At 43.0% G+C, this 17,877-nt stretch overlaps 1 protein-coding gene across 1 annotated transcript in view; it reads right to left on the bottom strand.

The window, feature by feature from the left end:
• The window catches only part of LOC149469874 (merlin-like), a 97,645-nt gene that overhangs the window by 42,885 nt on the left and 36,883 nt on the right, over positions 1-17,877 (bottom strand). The window contains exons 4-5 of the mRNA XM_089668478.1: positions 15,835-15,957; positions 2,461-2,544 (exon numbers count right to left, since the gene is read on the bottom strand). Of these exons, the coding sequence (XP_089524604.1) occupies positions 2,461-2,544; positions 15,835-15,957 (207 nt within the window). The remainder of the gene's footprint in view (positions 1-2,460; positions 2,545-15,834; positions 15,958-17,877) is intronic.

The raw sequence follows: 17,877 nt of genomic DNA, 5'->3' as shown, positions 1-17,877 counted from the left end.
AAATGTGCTCTGAACGTCATCTAAGTCACAACAATAGAAGAACACAGTCTGCTGAACATAATACTACACAAACATTAGATGTTGCCATGGTTTAATTGCACATAACGTAAACATTCACAGTGCAGGGAGGAAAAAGAATGTGAACCTTTGGACTTAATAATTGGTTGACCCTCCTTTGGCAGCAATAACCTCAACCAAATGTTTCCTGTAGTTGCAGATCAGACCTGCACAACGATCTGGAGTAATTTTGGACCAGTCCTCTTCACAAAACTGTTTCAGTGTAGCAATATTCTTGGGATGTCTGGTGTGAATCGCTCTCTTAAGGTCATGCCACAGCATTTCAATCGGGTTGAGGTCAGGACTCTGACTGGGCCACTCCAGAAGGCGTATTCTGTGCTGTTGCAGCCATTGTTTTGTTGAATTACTTGTATGCTTTGGGTCATTGTCCTGTTGCATCACCCATCCTCTGCGGAGCTTCAGTTGGCGGACAGATGGTCATACGTTTTCCTGCAAAATGTCTTGATAAACTCTGGAATTCATTTTCCCATCAATGACAACAATCCATCCAGGCCCTGAGGCAGAAAAGCAGCCCAAACCATGATGCTCCCTCCGCCATGTTTTACAGTGGGGATGAGGTTTTGATGTTGGTGTGCTGTGCCTTTTTTTCTCCACACATAGTGTTGTGTGTTCTTCCCAAACAACTCAATCTTGGTTTCATCTGTCCACAGTATATTTTGCCAGTAGTGCTGTGGAACATCCAGGTGCTCTTTTGCAAACTTCAAACGTGCTGCAATATTCTTTTTGGACAGCAATGGCTTCCTCCGTGGTGTCCTCCCATGTACTCCATTCTTGTTTAATGTTTTCCTTATTGTAGATGTGTCAACCAAAATGTTAGCATGTGCCAGAGATTTCTGTAGGTCTTTAGCTGACACTCTGGGATTCTTCTTTACCTCATGCAGCATTCTGTGCTGTGCTCTTGCAGTCATTTTTACAGGACGACCACGCCTAAGGAGAGTAGCAACAGTGCTAAACTTTCTCCATTTGTAGACAGTCTGTCTTACTGTGGACACATGAACATCAAGGCTTTTGGAGATACTTTTGTAACCCTTTCCAGCTTCATGCAAGTCAACAATTCTTGATTGTAAGTCTTCTGAGAGCTCTTTTCTGTGAGGCATGATTCACATCAGACAGTGCTTCTTGAAACCAGTAAACCCAAAACAGGTGTGTGTTTTTTAAGGGCAGGACAGCTGTCAGCAACACATCCAATATCATCACACTGATTGGAGTCAAGGTCGGCTCACTCCTGGCTCCAATTAGCTCTGGGAGAAGTCATTAAGCAAGGGCCTCACATACTTTTTCCTCCCTGCACTGTGAATGTTTACATGTTATGTGCAATTAAACCATGGCAACATCTAATGTTTGTGTAGTATTATGTTCAGCAGACTGTGTTCTTCTATTGTTGTGACTTAGATGACATTCAGAGCACATTTTATGCCCAATTCATGCAAAACTCCACGTAATCCCAAGGGGTTCACATACTTTTTCTTCCAACTGTATAAGCTTGTTGGACATCATGGGCACTATTATGAATTGGCCCCTACACTCTTTTGGCTCTGGTAAGGATGTTCGATGAGAAGACCTGGCAATCGGCATTCCATAAAATTGCAAAGGTGGTCAATATGACTAGGGTCAGGTCTCTGTGCTAGCCACACAAGTTCCTTTTCCCCAAACTCATCAAACTATTTCATTATAGACCAAGCTTTTGGTCACAGTTATGCTCAAACAAAAAAGTATCACCCCAAACAGTTGCCTCAGTGTGTACAATTTTCTAAAATATGAACAAAATAAAAAATTACATACAGTATATGATGCAAATAGGCTGTTAATTTTTAGGGTGGAACATGTAACATGTTCCCATAGCTGCAGCCACGCCCATCAGCACTGGGTTCCGCCCATGCGGTTGCGTCATTCATTCAAGGACTTCCATAAATGAATGACCTGCAAGTCCCGACAACCTCAGTGGCTGTGGGCTTGTAGTTTTCAATGAACTATCATGGTGCTGTGGAGCGCCGTCGTAATTCATGGAAGCTTCCTGTCAGAATATCTGCTCGGCCAATATTCTGACATGTCTGCAGGAGACCTGCATGGCATCAGCGATCTACTGAACTCTGGTGAAATGCTTTACAGGCTCCTTTGAACAAAAATAATATGTGCACATTTATTTACCTGCAAAAAATGTGCATTTACTATTTTTGGCCAAAAGGTGGACTTATCCTTTAAATAAATAAGACTACACAGTTCTAATGTATTCCTAACAACCACGTTCTTACATAAGCCCATGATTTTTTTATTTAATTTGATCACTCTTTTTTTATTTAATGAGGGTTAAGTTTGGCATTTCCTGGAAGCAATACAATTTTATAAGAACATTTAGCATTGTTGTATTTTTTATGGTCTTACCTTAGCTTGCACAGCATAGGAGGCCAGAAGAACAGATGCCTCTGGAGAACAAATTATTTCTTCATCCAGAATTTGTTTTTTAACCTAGCAAAAAAAAGACATATATTAAAGAAGTGCAAGAAGCAGTTATTGCATCTAAACATTCTTAATAAAAGAACTACAATTTCAGAGAAATAACAGCCTTCTCTGTGTACTTCTAACAGTAACTCAAATACAGCAATATTTAAAAAAAATTATACTCCTCTGTTGCTACTTCAACTGCTCTTTATGCAATGGCTGGCAGGTTTACGTCATAGAAAAATCTATATTAAAACATGGCATCCCTTACTGCCTGTCCTATAATGTGCTGTGTTCGTCACCTGTAGCCAATAGATGGTTGTGCACTTACAGAAAGTACATTCAAAGAGCAATTTATTAGGAATTTTATGCTAATACTGGGTAGGGCCTTCATTTGCTCTCAATTCTTTGTGCCATGTATTTCACAATTCACAAACATTCCTTTGAGATTCTGATCCATGTTGACATGATTGCATCATGCAATTTCTGCAGATTTGGCAGCTGTACATTCATCCTGCAAATCTTCTTTTCAAACCATCTTTAGGGTATTTTATTGCATTTAGATGTGGTGAGCTTTTTCAGCCTTCAGCTTTCCAGTTTTAGTGAGCCAGCGCCCACTGCAGCCTCAGCTTCCTGTTCTTGGCTCCACCTCAGGGTTCAACTCGTACAGTCTGAGATGTTTTTCTGGTTTACAGCCAGGCTATTCTTTTCTGATTACATCAACGTGGCAATTCCATCTGCAGAACTGCTGCCACTGGATATTTTTTGCTTCCCACACAATTCCAAGTAGACTCGAGATTGCTGTGCATGAAAATCCCAGGAGATCAGTTACGGAAATACCCAAACTAGCCTCTCTGCCAGCAACATTCATGGCATTGTCAAAAACTGAAATCACATTTTTCTGACATGAGCATTAAAAGGAGAAGACTGGCCAAAGCTATTTTGGGCCTACTTCTCCTATGGATCACAGGAGTGCACTTCGTTCTGCACTCCTGTGACCTGTTTTCAGCCAAAAGCGGGCTAGAGCCCACCGTCGGTTGATGTCACTCAGCCAGTCAGGCTCTAAAAAGATCCCAAATTTAAAGTGGAGATCCACCCAGATGCCTGGACCGGCAGCTGGCTAAGCTTCTTAGTGTGGGCTGAGAGCCAAATCCAGCCGATCCTGCCACCTCTACAGCTCAGCACACCAGTGAGGTGACTGACAGTCCCAGACTCACTGCAGACTGAATACTGAGAACTGACTGATCAGCGGTCTTTAACCACTTGCCTACCAGGCACTTATACCCCCTTCCTTACCAGGCCAATTTTCAGCTTTCAGCGCTGCCGCACTTTGATTGACAATTGCGTGGTCATGCAACATTGTACTAATATGAAATTTTGATCATTTTTTTCTCACAAATAGAGCTTTCTTTTGGTGGTATTTAATCGCCACTGGGCGCTTTACTTTTTGCGCTATAAATTAAAAAAAGTGCAAAAAATTTGAAAAAAAAAAAAAAGTTTATTTGTTTCTTTTATAAAATTTTTCAAACAGGTATTTTTTCTCCTTCACTGATTTGCGTTGATGAGGCGGCACTGATGGGCACTGATAGGCGGCACTGATGGGCACTGATAGGCAGCACTAAAGGGCACTGATAGGCAGTACTAATGAGGTGGCACGGATAGGCGGCACTGATAGACAGCACTAATTAGGGGTCACGGATAGGCGGCACTGATATGCAGCACTGATAGGCGGCACTGATAGGTGACACTGATGATGGGTACTGATAGACGGCACTGACTGGCATCACTTCTGGGCACTGACTGGCGGCACTGACTGGCACAACCCCTGGGCACTGACTGGTGGCACTGACTGGCAGCACTGGTGGGTGGCACTGGTGGGTGGCACTGGTGGACAGCACTGGTGGGTGGGCACAGGTGGGTGGCACTGGTGGGCACAGGTGGGTGGCGCTGGTGGGCACAGGTGGGTGGGCACAGGTGGGTGGCACTGCTGGGCACATGTAGGTGGCACTGCTGGGCACAGGTAGGTGGCACTGCAGAGTGGCACAGGTGGGGGCACTGCTGGGCACAGGTGGGGGCACTGCTGGGCACAGGTGGGGGCACTGCTGGGAATGGGTGGGCGGGGCTAGTGGGCGCACAGCTGATCGGAACTTGCGGGGGTCACTGCTGGGCACCGATCATCAGGGCACTGATCATCAGTGCCCTGATGATCGGTGCCGATCCCCGCTCTGACAACTGCCGGTTCTCGGCAGTACTTTCCTCACGATCTGACAGCGTGAGGAAAGTGCAGCCGAGAACCGGCACTTGCATTTTCCTGTGATCAGCGTGTCATTGGACACCGCTGATCACGTGGTAAAAGGCCGGTGGGATCGGCCTTTCACCACATCTCGTGATCAGCTGTGTCCGTAGGACACAGCGATCACGGAGATCGCCGGGTGCGCGCCCCCTGGGGCGCGCAGGAGAGCGCGTTCTGGGAGGACGTCATATGACGTCCACTCAGAACTGGCCGGCCGCGGTGAAGCCGTCATTCGGCTATGCGCGGTCGGCAAGTGGTTAATCGCTTAGTTCTGGATGCCGATCGAAGACTGTGTTCAGGCCTAACACTTGGACAACCCTTATCTCCATACCTGCAGGGTGTGAGCTGCCACAGATTGAACTTAACCCTTCACCATTGGATTCCCAGCAGTCAAGCCCCTCTCTAGTGGTACCTCCCCCCCCCTTCCACCAGGGAGTCATCTGAGTACATTTAACTATTTGGTACCTACCATTCTTTGCATATTCCAGTGTTATTGTTCATAACTGTTTACTTTCGTTGTCTTAAAGTACCTAATTACCTGGTGTTCCGTCATACCAGCCTTGGATACTGTCTCAGGGTTTGGCTGAGTGACACCTTTGAATCCATTGTTTTCCTTGGTCAATACAGAGGTTTGCTGTGTTCAGCTTACATTGTGTCTGTGGTCAATTTAAAGGGGTAAACATAATTTAAAAACCTAGAGTGTCAGAAGGTCTGGGAAGTTCCTAGAGTCAGGGCAGCACAAGAGGACAAGCAATATTTAGTGGCCCTTACGGGGGTAGCACTACACTTAGTAAGTGAGAGAGTAACCATGTCCACATTCACCTAATTTAAAGGATAGCTTTACTTTTTCCATCTTTAAATGTATCCAGGCATACCAGACAACGTTGCAAATATAACTTATTAAAGAGTAACTATACTCACCTCCACTCCAGTGATGCAAAGTCCACAAGCTCTCACCGCCAACATCTTTTGCTGGTTTCTTTGGGGTTCATATTCTTCAACCACCTCAACTGACCAGGCTGGGATAACATAATTCACGTAGATGCATATCGAAATTATTTAATCCCAGTACCCAACATATGCCAGATACAGTGTAGTTTGCAAGGAATAAGGTAATAATCCCGGCAGAAGAATAAAAAACGTTCTGCTTGCAAATTTAGGATTTCTCATCTAAAGTTCCACTTTAAAGCCTGTGGTTTGAGAATTGCCAGAAACAAACCCATGAGAGAGTAACTTTGCTTTCTTTACATCCAGCCTGCCAGCAGTTTGTCCTGCATGGTGTAGAGAGCAATTTTCATATCAGTGCTCTCTGATATTCAGGGCTCTTAAAGTGTGCTACATAACATCCTTGATGAAGTGCAATTACAAGAGAAAAAACTAATTTCTGGTACTTCTGTTTTTTTCATCAATGGCCCTTTCACAAAAATTGCCCATAAAAGAATTTCTATTTGTTTTTATAAATGAAAGTTTAATATGCCATTTTAAATGAACAGGTAACTATTAATCACTCATTCATGCATCTAATTTATCCAAACTTCTCATTAAGGTAATAACTCGGCATACATGTATCTTACAGAAAATTAAAATTATTTATTATGATCAAATATGGAAATCCATGTTGAACAGTAACAGTAAATGTGTCTTCAAATGAGTAATTGGCTCTGCATGAAGCAGACGTTCTCAATTATTCATTGGATTTTAGAGACATTAAATTAGACTGCAGTTAACACGCACAGATGATATTTCCCGTTTACCATCAAATATTAGCTTCCATTTTATGGCTCATTAGCAGCTCATGTTAGAGTAACATTTAAGGGAATAAATGCAAAGCCATAAATGGAATGCAAATGCTTTCATTAAAAGGTAATTACACTGTGTCTGCAACCAGATCGAGACTGTTAAAGAATTCCCCAAATCTATAACTTTCAATTTATTTTAAGATTATTGTTAACTTATTTTAAGTTATTTATAACTGTGTATTCAGCATCTTACATTAAGCACAATGGATATATCTAGAGCCAGTACAAGCATACGGCAGCAAGAAAGATAACAGGTGTTGTTTGTGCTGTATAACTGGTTGACAATGCTGGACCACAGTTGGGAGACAATTGTCACCCTATAATTAAAATTGCCCAAAATTGTCCAGCTAACAACCTTAATAGTAGGGTCACCACCAAGGGTGGACTGACAACTCATGGGGCCCCCGGGCAATAGGGGATCATGGGGCCCCTGTGTCCTCATCCACACTCAAACCACACCCAAAAAAGCCTATGAAAGGTACCAGGAGCATCTCATGGGGCCCTCTACTGACCCCGGGCCCTCGTGCAGTGCCCAAGTACCCGAATGGTCAGTCTGCCCTTGGTCACCCCTGGAAAGCTGCAGATTTAAACAGATGTAATGCAACTATTGAAATTACATGGTAAAGCTTATATGACATTTTAGTGATTGAGTTTAGACCTACTTTCTTTCATAAAATAGCTTATTTTGCATCAATGTATGTTTTTTTGTTAATTTTTAGTGAAAGCAAAGTTGAGCTGAATTACTAAGGGGTAGAGTTACTAAAACTGGAGCACTCAGAATCTGATGCAGCTGTCCATGATATCCAATCAGTGTCTAACGTCATCTTGTTCAATTACGCTTTGGCAATAAAACCTGCAAGCTGATTGATTTCTATGCAGAGCTGCACCAGTTTTAGTAAATAAACCCCTAAGTGTCAATTGTTTCCAAATGTCAGGGACATCATTTGGTGCTGGATTTAAGTCTGGCTTAGGGCACTTATGCTGTAACTGAGAAGAGGTTTCTGTGACTCAGTCAGCATTCTGGAAAGCTGTCATGTGAAACATGATTTCTCTTTCTTTTCTTAGGGCCTTGTCCTGACCTTAAACTTGATTTAATTACTTGACTCCATATTACTTTTGGAAATCTGTCTGACTGTCAGCTGATGCAAGAAAGGAAATCTAAAGGGCCACAAGCTAGAAGCCACATGGCCAAGTTCCAGACAGCTAAGCAGTGAGCAGTAGTAAAGGACATATATCTATTAGTAGTGACATAGAGGATCCACTGTTACTAGTGACAACCTTCTAGATCCAGTTGAAGAGTTTCTATATAGCCAGCCGGAAAATATGTGTGTGAAACAGTGACCCATTCTCGGGGAAGGCCAATATGGCCCAATCCTTATTATCTTAATATCACAACAGACTATCAAAAGTCTAGCCTGCAGTTTTCTGTTTGTGAAATACTTACCTCCTTGCTGCTGTGGTTCTGCTAGATATGTGATTCAATTCACATGTGCTGCTGGCTTCTGTGTTCACCTATTGCTTGCTGTACTGTGGATTTATATCCCTTTCCCTTCTATCACCTCCTGGCCTGCCTCCCAGTCTGCTTCCCTATATATACACACACATGCTCTGCGCAGCCCTTGTTGCTTGAGCAACTTCCTAGTTCTCTGTGCTCCCTTTCTGCCTTATATTACTTGTACTCTGTGCCTGGCTACCCATGTACTAATCCTGGCTGCATCTTCCATTTTTGCATGCCTGCCACCCGCCCTGACTTTGGCTCATTTACTGGATCCTCTTCTGTCTCCTGCCATCTGTATGGGAGTGGTTTCCGCATTTTCAACTGAGCGTACTTGTGGGCTGGAAACTGGTCCCAGTTTACTGCTAGTCCATCCCCACCATCAGGGGCCCTGGTGATAAAGTAGGCTGGGGCTTAGACTCCGCATCCTGGAAAACCCTGAGTTGCTTTCTGCAAGGATTCACTACCATAGAAACCTGACAGGTGAGGGGTTAGCCAAACTTAGAGTTAACATACTGGATGAAAAGCTAATTTAATTTCACTCCAACAGTTGTTGATCCAACAGCAGACCAGGCATATGGGCTGGTATTTGAACAACAAGGGAACAGCATTCTTCTGTGCCACCTGTAATATGAATGAAAACCAGCATGTTATTCAGTATGGGATGCTTCAAGAAAGGGGCCTAAAAAACTCAAAGCTATGCTAACCCAGTTAGCATAGCTCTGAGGAAGGGGGTACGGCTCCGAAACACGTCAGTTGCCAGTCCATCTAGGTTGCATGGACACAAGTGATTCCCCTTACTGAGGTATCTTGCGGGTTTTAATGCGATTTTGCTTTCCATGTCTGTGAGTATCCATTTGGCATCTATGTTTTGTGAGCAATACATCGTTGGTAATGCACTAGGCGTTTGCGCTCTCCTGTTCTTTTTGATGTTACTTTTTAATACACAGAAGCAATAGGGGCTCATTCAAATCAACAGGGTGCTTCAACAAAATATGCATCAATCCTAGAAAAATGCATATTAACATAGACAGAGTGTTAAAAATGGGCCCCTATAGTTGATGGAATGCAAAATGGCTGCACATCACCTACTGGTTCCAGATCCAGCATAACTGGATTTCAGAGAAATTCATCATAAAAAATACAGCATAGAATTCTCCAAATTGCATGCATTTACAATATTTAAACGTACACTTAGTGCGCATCTCTGCATTTATAGAAATACTAGCTATAAATGTAGAGATGCGCACCAAGTGTACATTTAGATTTTTATAAGGTTATTATTCGACTTTTTTGGGAGCAGCACTCTTTTTGATTTTTGTTTCACTAAGTGCAAATAATTTTTTATAGAATTTTATCTTTTGAAAGAATGTATTCGGTGTCCAATATCAGTATGTGAATTGAAGCACAGTTGTTTTAAATCTTCTTTCCATTAAATTACAGTTGTTTTTATGAATTAAGCACTCATCCTAAAAGTCTGAGGGATAATTATACTGTAAATTATTTTCAGTTTTAAAGTAAAGTTCGAAATTGGGAGTATCACTTCTATTTTTTTAGCTGCCTATCTGTTGAAATTATTTATATAGGTGATAATGAAATTCTAGTCTGCAGCTTTTGGTAGGTTTAGAATGTAGCTCCAAGTGTTAAAGACAAATTCAGCTTGTTTCATGCATCCCTGTGTGTCAGGGCAAGCCCTGTGCTTGAAGCAGTGGAATGACACATTCCCATTCTGAACAAGTCTCAATCTGCAAGGTTCATTGCTTTCCTAAGAATAGGGATAATGAAACTAATACTCATGAAGCCACTCTTTAAAGTAAGAAAACACAATCTTGTTCACACCGTGTTTGTCAAGCTGCATATTTCTGCACACCAACCCAATGGGCATGGTGCAGGGGCGGACTGACAACTCATGGGGCCCCCCGGGCAATAGGGGATTATGGGGCCCCTGTGTCCTTTCCCAAACTTAAAAAAGTCTACGAAAAAGGTACCAGGGGCATCTCATGGGGCCCCCTACTGACCCCGGGCCTTCGGGCAGTGCCCAAGTTTCCAAATGGTCAGTCCGCCCCTGGCATGGTGTGATCCTGCCCTAAAGATAAAAAGACATTTGCACACAAATATCAACATAAATCTGCTGCCTGCAAGGACAAATTGTACTTACAGTACTATATTGAACATCAGTTGTCTTTATTGCTGTCATTTTAAAGATGACAAAATGCTGCATCCTGTTTAGAGAAGAATCCGACAATTTCTGGCTGGACATTTACCAACCAGAAAAATGTAGGGCAAATCTACCATAGTTATGTATGTAGGGAGATTAACTAACATACAGTAGACATGAGAAAATTACATACCATGGACTTCTTTGTTATGGTCCTCCGCAGCTTTGTGTTTTCCACCTATGACCTGAACCATTCTAAAGTTGGAAAAATCATTCATATTCCAGTAATAATGTAGTAATTCTTGTGTGTTGGGCAGCACAGTGGCTAAATGGTTAGCTCTTCCGCCTGGCAGTACTAGGGTCGTTGGTTCGAATCCCAACCATGTCACCACCTGCCTGGAGTTTGCATGTTCTCCCTGTGCCTGTGTGAGTTTCCTCTGGGTACTTCAGTTTCCTCCCACAATCCAAAGACATGCTGGTAGGTGAATTGGATCCTGTCTAAATTGTCCCTAGTATGTGTATGTATGAATGTGAGTTAGGGAACTTAGATTGTACACCCCTTGAGGGTTAAGTAAATGCTGCATAAAACTGACAGCGCTATATAAGTACCTGAAATAAATAAATAAAATAATAAATAGATACAACATCTTGGCAATCTTGTCACAAACATGTCCACATTTGTCTATGTCCATGCCCTTACAAGCTTTTGTTTCCACAATTGATTGGTTTATTTATCATCTTACTGGGTTTCTAAACATTTCAGAGAAATAGAATCAGTTATGTAAATCAGGGGTGTCTAACCTGCAGCTAACGGGCTGCATGCTGCCCAGCACAGCTATGAATGTGGCCCAACACAAAATCGTAAACTTACTTAAAAATATAGATTTTTGGGGGAATGTTTTGTAAAAATGCATTTACACTTAGCAAACACATGAAACAAGACTTTTTATAGGTGTTATCTTCCCAAAGATAAATATTCCAGTCTTCACAATCATGCCTTATTCATGTCAGTTTTCAGCAGCACCTATATTTGTGGGCGACTATTTTAAATACCCAAAGGGCAAAATTAGGACCAAAATACATGATGAGCATCTTGAGAATTCATTGAGAATTCCTACCAAATCCATCAAACCAGATATTTTTATGTTGCCCTCTGTCCAGGGGCGGACTGACCATTTGGAAACTCGGGCACTGCCCGGGGTCAGTAGGGGGCCCCATGAGATGCCCCTGGTACCTTTTTCATAGGCTTTTTTGAGATTGGGCAAGGACACAGGGGCCCATGATCCCCTATTGCCCGGGGGCCCCATGAGTTGTCAGTCCACCCCTGCCTCTGTCACAGAGATAGACTCCTCCCTCCCTCGTTTGCTGCTTGCCACCCCCCCCCCCAGAATCCCCTCACTCCGCTACTTCCAGGAGTCTGCCCCCTGCTGAGGTGGTATCCTCCCCCTCTGGCTGAGTGCCAGCAAGTCTGCCTCCCCGTTGGGCCTACATGTGGATTCGCCACATGAAGGCTCCCCTCCTGTGGCCCCCCCTCCCTGTCTCCACGGGCATGGTGCTCTCCCTCTCTTCCACGCTCCGTGCCCACCAGAGGAAAAAGCCATGCTGCCTGTGCAGGGCCAGTGTAGAGGGGGTGGGGCCCATTGCCATGGTAACCTGAGACATGCCCTGACTGACCCCTAAGCAAGATCATTTCTTTAACCACCTTCCGCCCGCCATATAGTACAATAACAGGCGCAAGGTGGTTCTCTCGTTCTGATAGGACATCATATGACGTCCTTCCATTCTCACCGCGCATGCACGGCTCAGGGAGCACGCAGCGCGGCGATCGCTGGTGCGCTGTGTCCCTCGGACACAGCGGATTACGGAAAGAGCAGAAGATGTCGGCTCGGTCATGTGATCAGTTGTGTCCAATCACAGCTGATCACATGTAAACACGGAAATGCCGGTTATCGGCATTTCTCTCCTCTTGAGCTGTCACGGTAATCGGCTTTTCGCGGAGGGGACATGTACACTGATCATCAGGGCACTGATGATCAGTGTGCCCTGATGATCAGTGTGGCCCCAGAAGTGCCACCTGTCAGTGTCCATCAGTGCCAGCAGTCAGTGCTCATCAGTGCCACGTGCCAGTGCCCATCAGTGCCACATCAATGCCACATATCACTGCCCATCTGAGCTGCCTTTCAATGTCACCCATCAGTGCCAGTCAGTGCCACCTATCAATGCCAATCAGTGCCACCTATCAGTGCTGCCAGTCAGTGCCACCTATCAGTGTCAGTCAGTGTCGCCTATCAGTGCACATCAGTGCCGCCTATCAGTGCCAGTCAGTGCCGCCTAACAGTGCCAGTCAGTGCCGCCTATTAGTGCCAGTCAGTGCTGCCTATCAGTGCCATATATCAGTGTCATGTATCAGTGCTGCCTTTCAGTGCCCATCAGCGATGCCTGTCAATGCCCATCAGTGCAACCTACCAGTGCCTCCTCATCAGTGCCACCTATCAGTGTCCATCAGTGCGGCCTATCAGTGCCCATCACTGCAGCCTCATTAGCGCACATCAGTGAAGGAGAAAAATCACTTATTTACAAAATTGTATAACAAAAACTAAGAAAAAAAGTTTTTTTTTTTCAAAATTTTCAGTGGTTTTTGGTTTGTTTAAGAAAAAATAAAAATCCCAGAGGTGATTAAACACCACCAAAAGAAAGCTCTATCCTTCTCAAAAAAATGATAAAAATTTCATATGGGTACAGTGTTGCATGACCGTGCAATTGTCATTCAAATTGTGACAGCGCTGAAAGCTGGAAATTGGCCTGGGCAGGAAGGGGTTATAAGTGCCCTGTAGGCTAGTGGTTAATGAGACATTTCTGAAGAGCACCACTAAAGATCAGGTGGGATTTATACCACTCCATCAAGCCTCTAAAAGCATTATAAAGATTCTGAACTGGGCCAATAAGCAGAAGAATCTATTGATATTGCTATTAATGTCTCTAGCATTTTGGCATTGTTTATTGTTTGACAGTGTATATGTTTGCTTTGTTGACTACAGAATCTTTAGTTCATTCATACATGCTCTAGATTTTATTTATTATTAGAAACATTTATGGTGTAGCTTTCCTAAGCCTTCAGCTTATAAAAAGATTCAGTTCATGTCCTCCTGGGAGTGGAACTTGGGGATTACCTTTACCTACCTTCATCATTACTCTTGACCATCCCTAGTAAAGACATCCACTAAGTTAACCTAAAGTGTTTGTTCAACTTTACTGACTGTTTTCAACAATATCCCCAAGAATGACAGCACCCTCAGTACATTACTATACGGTGCTCCATTTTTTTACAAGAATGTTTACTTTTTCAGCTGCTAATTTCATTGCTCTCTCCTCTCGTTGTCCTGCAGATTGCAGAATGTACTGAGTGTTGGATTCCCAGGCCCAAAAGCTCAAAAAAGCTGAGATGCAAAAGAGAGCAGATTGAGCATGTGTGGGTAGGGAATGAACCACTGTGCTTGTTCATGAATTTTTGGGGCTGCACAGACAATGCTCCATGTGTCCTTAAATTTGCTTGACCCATTAATCTCTTTACTGCTTGCTTTAAAGGCTACAAGGAAATTGGCTCATTAAAGGCTAAGTTCACCTTTGAAGGAAAAATATGCACATATTTTTACAGAGAGAAAAATGTACATTTATTTATTTCTCCTAGAAGAGCCTACAAAGCATTGCACTTGATATACAGGAGTTTATTTACCAAAACTGGAGCACTGTCAAGGTCCTACCATTCTTCAGAGCTTGTGCATCTCCATGCTTGCATCCATCTTGGATTTCTGCAAAGCATGGTGGGAACCTTTATGCCTTCAGGCTTCTGCGGCTCCTCCTCAGAAGGGTGTGGTTGAGCACATTTAAACCTCCTGTCTGCAAGGTCTCGCTGCACTCGTGTCCTGTATGTGTCCTTGTTGCCAGCTCTTGTGTTGTTCCTGATGCTCTCCTGGTAACCGACTCGGCTTGGACAAGACTATTCTTTGCGTTAACTCTTTACCTGACCTCCCGTTGCTGAATCTGGCCCGTGACCTGAGTATTCTTTGCCTACCGTCTAGTACTGTCTGCTCCGTTGTTATTGACCCGGCCTGTCTGACTACTCTACTCGTGTTCCCATCTAGCTCCCACCAGCTGTACGCCATTGGCGGCAGTCATTACCGCAGCTGGGGTCACTCGGGGGCCGCGACCTGGTCTCAGGCTGCGTCAAGTCCATCCCCACCATCAGGGGCCCTGGTGAAGGGTAGCCTGGGGCTTAGACTCCGCGCCCTGAGGGATTCTGGTCTGTGGGTAGTGGCTGTCGTCAGTCGCGGCGTTACCGTGCATAGGCCTGCATGCCCATTCCAGTGCTCCTGCCCTGGCAAGCACTCAGAATCCGGTACAGCTGTGTATGAGAGCTATTCAGCTTCTAACTTCAGCTTGTTCAGTTAAGCTTTGGCAATAAAACCTGGAAGCTCACTGGTTTCTATGCAGAAGTGAGCCTGATTTTGCACTCTCCAGCTTTAGTAAATGAACCCCTTAATGTTATGCTACTGAAGACACTGCCTACAGCTCTCTGCCTGTACCTCTGCACAGGCTTTCTGTTAGAAAGCTGAAGAAAGTGTCAGTGGACCATGAAGCACTCATCAGCGGCATTGCAGTCCATTGAGAACTACAAGTCCTGCCTGCCACGGTGGCAGACGGGATTGGTGGTTTCTTACTCCCCAGATCCCTGTGACTGAATGAATGACATGGCTGTGCAGATGGAGCCCCACACAGCTGCACCAATTTTGAATGTGAGAGCAGCTGTGGGGGGGGGGAAGAACCCCTGCCTGCTGTCATAGGGAAGAGGGCGCTCAGGGGGTGGGGGGTGGTGGAACATGTTGCATGTTACACCTATATTTAGGATGTAACATGCAACCTGTTCCAAAGGTTGGCTTAGCTTTTAATCCACATATGATTGCATTGTCCATTTGTATCGTTCCTCCCAAATACTGTATCGGACCCAAGTACTGTAACTAGAAAGCTCTCCACAATCCCCAATCTTTCTCCTTCTAGTCCTTCTTTTAAGGCATATACTGTACAAGGCATCCAGGTTTCAAAACACTCTAGTCATAGACTGCTACCGGTCATATACAGTACATGGCTGCCAAGATGCATATAGAAACTACATAGAGCAGACCTACTCTGTCTTTAGATGCAGGTAAGTGTCAAATTATCTTGATAATGATGTTATGTCCCAAGTTTGTATACCCCAATTTGAACTCTTTGGTTTAACTCAACCAAGAAAGAAAGGTAAGAAAAAAAGCTTCTGATTATGACTAGGGCTAGGCTGATTTTGTCGTGATTCTGATACCTCACAATTGCTTTAGTACCAATATATAATATTTCTTGTATCTTCACATGAAATATCTCTGTTGAATAATTACCGCTACTTGTTAGTGTTTATTCCCTTCCTTGTTAAGGGACTTTGTCACATTGTTTTTCTTGTACATTTTTATTTATCTGTTTAATAACATTGTCATCTTAAATGAAAGCTTCAGTTATCATTGAAAATTTTCAAAGGATAGATTACCTGAAGGAAAAAGAGATGCTGAGTTATTTCTTGAAAAAGTTCATCAGTCACGTTTTCAGGGTAAAATTTTGCCATAAAACGAAACCTTATGGGATCTTCCTTGGGGACTTGCTGCTGTAAAATCTGCAAGTTGAAAGAAAGTTACATTAAATTGCTGGACTAAATCATATTTCATAACATGATGTGGAAATGGTCTATGTTTCCTAAATAGGACTAACGTCTGATGATATCGGAGGGCACAATGTAGCATGCAAATACAAGGAGTCGTATTGATTTAAACTGGCATCAAAGGTGGCCTTAAATATCCATTCTTTGCCAGGATCTGGAAACAGTCTGACAGTTTAAAAGGTCTACATTGCCTATCATGTTACACATGCATTGTCTTTTTGCGTTTAAATAATTTTGTCCCTACTTCACTCTGTAGCTAGGACATGTTCAATGTAGTTAGTCCCTCCATTCTTTTTCATTCTTAGTCTCCATTTTTGTTCTCCACATGTAATGGATTCAGCTGGAGCCATACACACCATGATTTTTGGACCTATCTGATGTTCACAGGTTTTGGAGTAAAAACTTTCTATGATCTGCTGGATGTCATGTGTATGATTACAGCCCAGAGCTCTGTGGTGACATTCAAGAGCTCTGTACACAGGGAGCAATCTGTCAGTTTCTCATCCCTGCTTTGCTGATAGATCTCTTAGTAAAAACAGCACACTTTTTATACATAGTAAGACACACATTTAACCACTGATCGCTCTAGATGTTAACCCATTCCCAGCCAATGCCATTAGTACAGTGTATAGCATTACCACCGATCACTGTATTAATGTCACTAGTGATGTTAGTGGCACTTAGTCAATGTCAGTTAGTGTCAGATTGTCATCTACACTCCCACAGCTCCATTATAAATTGCTGGTCACCGCCATTAGCAGTATAAAAAAAATTCCAGTATATATCCCATAGTTTGTAGGCGCTACAGTATACCTTTCAATCAAACCAATCAATATATACTTATTGGGATTTTTTTTTTAAATCAAAGGCATGTAGCAGAATACATTCGGCCAAAAATTATGAAGAAATTAGATTTTTAAAATTGTGTTTATTGAATATGCTTTATAGCAGAAAGTAAAACATTTTTTTTTTCAAAATTTTTGGTCTTTTTCATTTATATCACAAAAAATGAAAAACCCAGTTGTGATCAAATACCACCAAAATAAAGCTCTATTTGTGTGAAAAATGATATAAATTTAATTTCGGTACAGCATTACATGACCGTGTAATTACCAGTTATAGAATGAAGCAAGTAATGGCCTGGTCATGAAGGGGGGAAAATCTCCTGGAGCTAAAGTAGTGAATCAGAGCTGCAGATTTTAAAAAAATGAAAGTTATTTTGAAATCCCATATTAAAGATCATATGAGATTTTTTGTGATTGGGTTTGCATATACTTTACCTTCCTTTGCATTTTTATGTAAAAACTTTGAACCTTATCTCAGCTTCTACATAAAAGAACTAACAGCAAAATGTTTCACACTGACTATTGAAGTGGTTGTAAACCTCTGAAAAAAGGAATGAACCAAGCAATCTATAGTATGTGCTTGCCTCAATACAAAGCATCAAGTGTGATTTCTGTCTCCTCTGTCATTCCTTTGTGATCTACATGACTCACTTCTGGCAGGTCATGCAGACCTCACAGAATCTTGAGAGACAGCCCAGCCTCCCCTCCAGCACACAGAAGTCAATTGACAGCCTTTGCTGTGCATGTTTCCCTATGAGACTGTGTAGAAGGGGGTGCGTCCTTTCACTCCACTCAGGTCTCAGATTACACTTAGTTCTCCTCTCTATGCTGTGCAGTGTGTAATGTCAGATCCCCACTGTCTGCCTTCTGGAGCTGAGAAAAAGCTTTTGATCTGTGTGTTTTAAAAGGCAATAGAGAAGAGAAAGCTGCAGATAAACAGGTACAATGTATGTAGGAGGATTTGTTTCATCTCTGTGTATCACCTGAGGCTAGTTACTTCACTGGGTATATGTAAGGGTTTGCTTCCCCA

This window comes from Staurois parvus, unplaced genomic scaffold, assembly GCF_062004578.1.
Source record: "Staurois parvus isolate SC_StPar_1 unplaced genomic scaffold, SC_StPar_1.0 ptg000058l, whole genome shotgun sequence".
NCBI classification, from domain to species: domain Eukaryota; kingdom Metazoa; phylum Chordata; class Amphibia; order Anura; family Ranidae; genus Staurois; species Staurois parvus.
The sequence above is the reverse complement of the archived record's forward strand: the minus strand, read 5'-3'. Positions and strand labels throughout refer to the sequence as shown.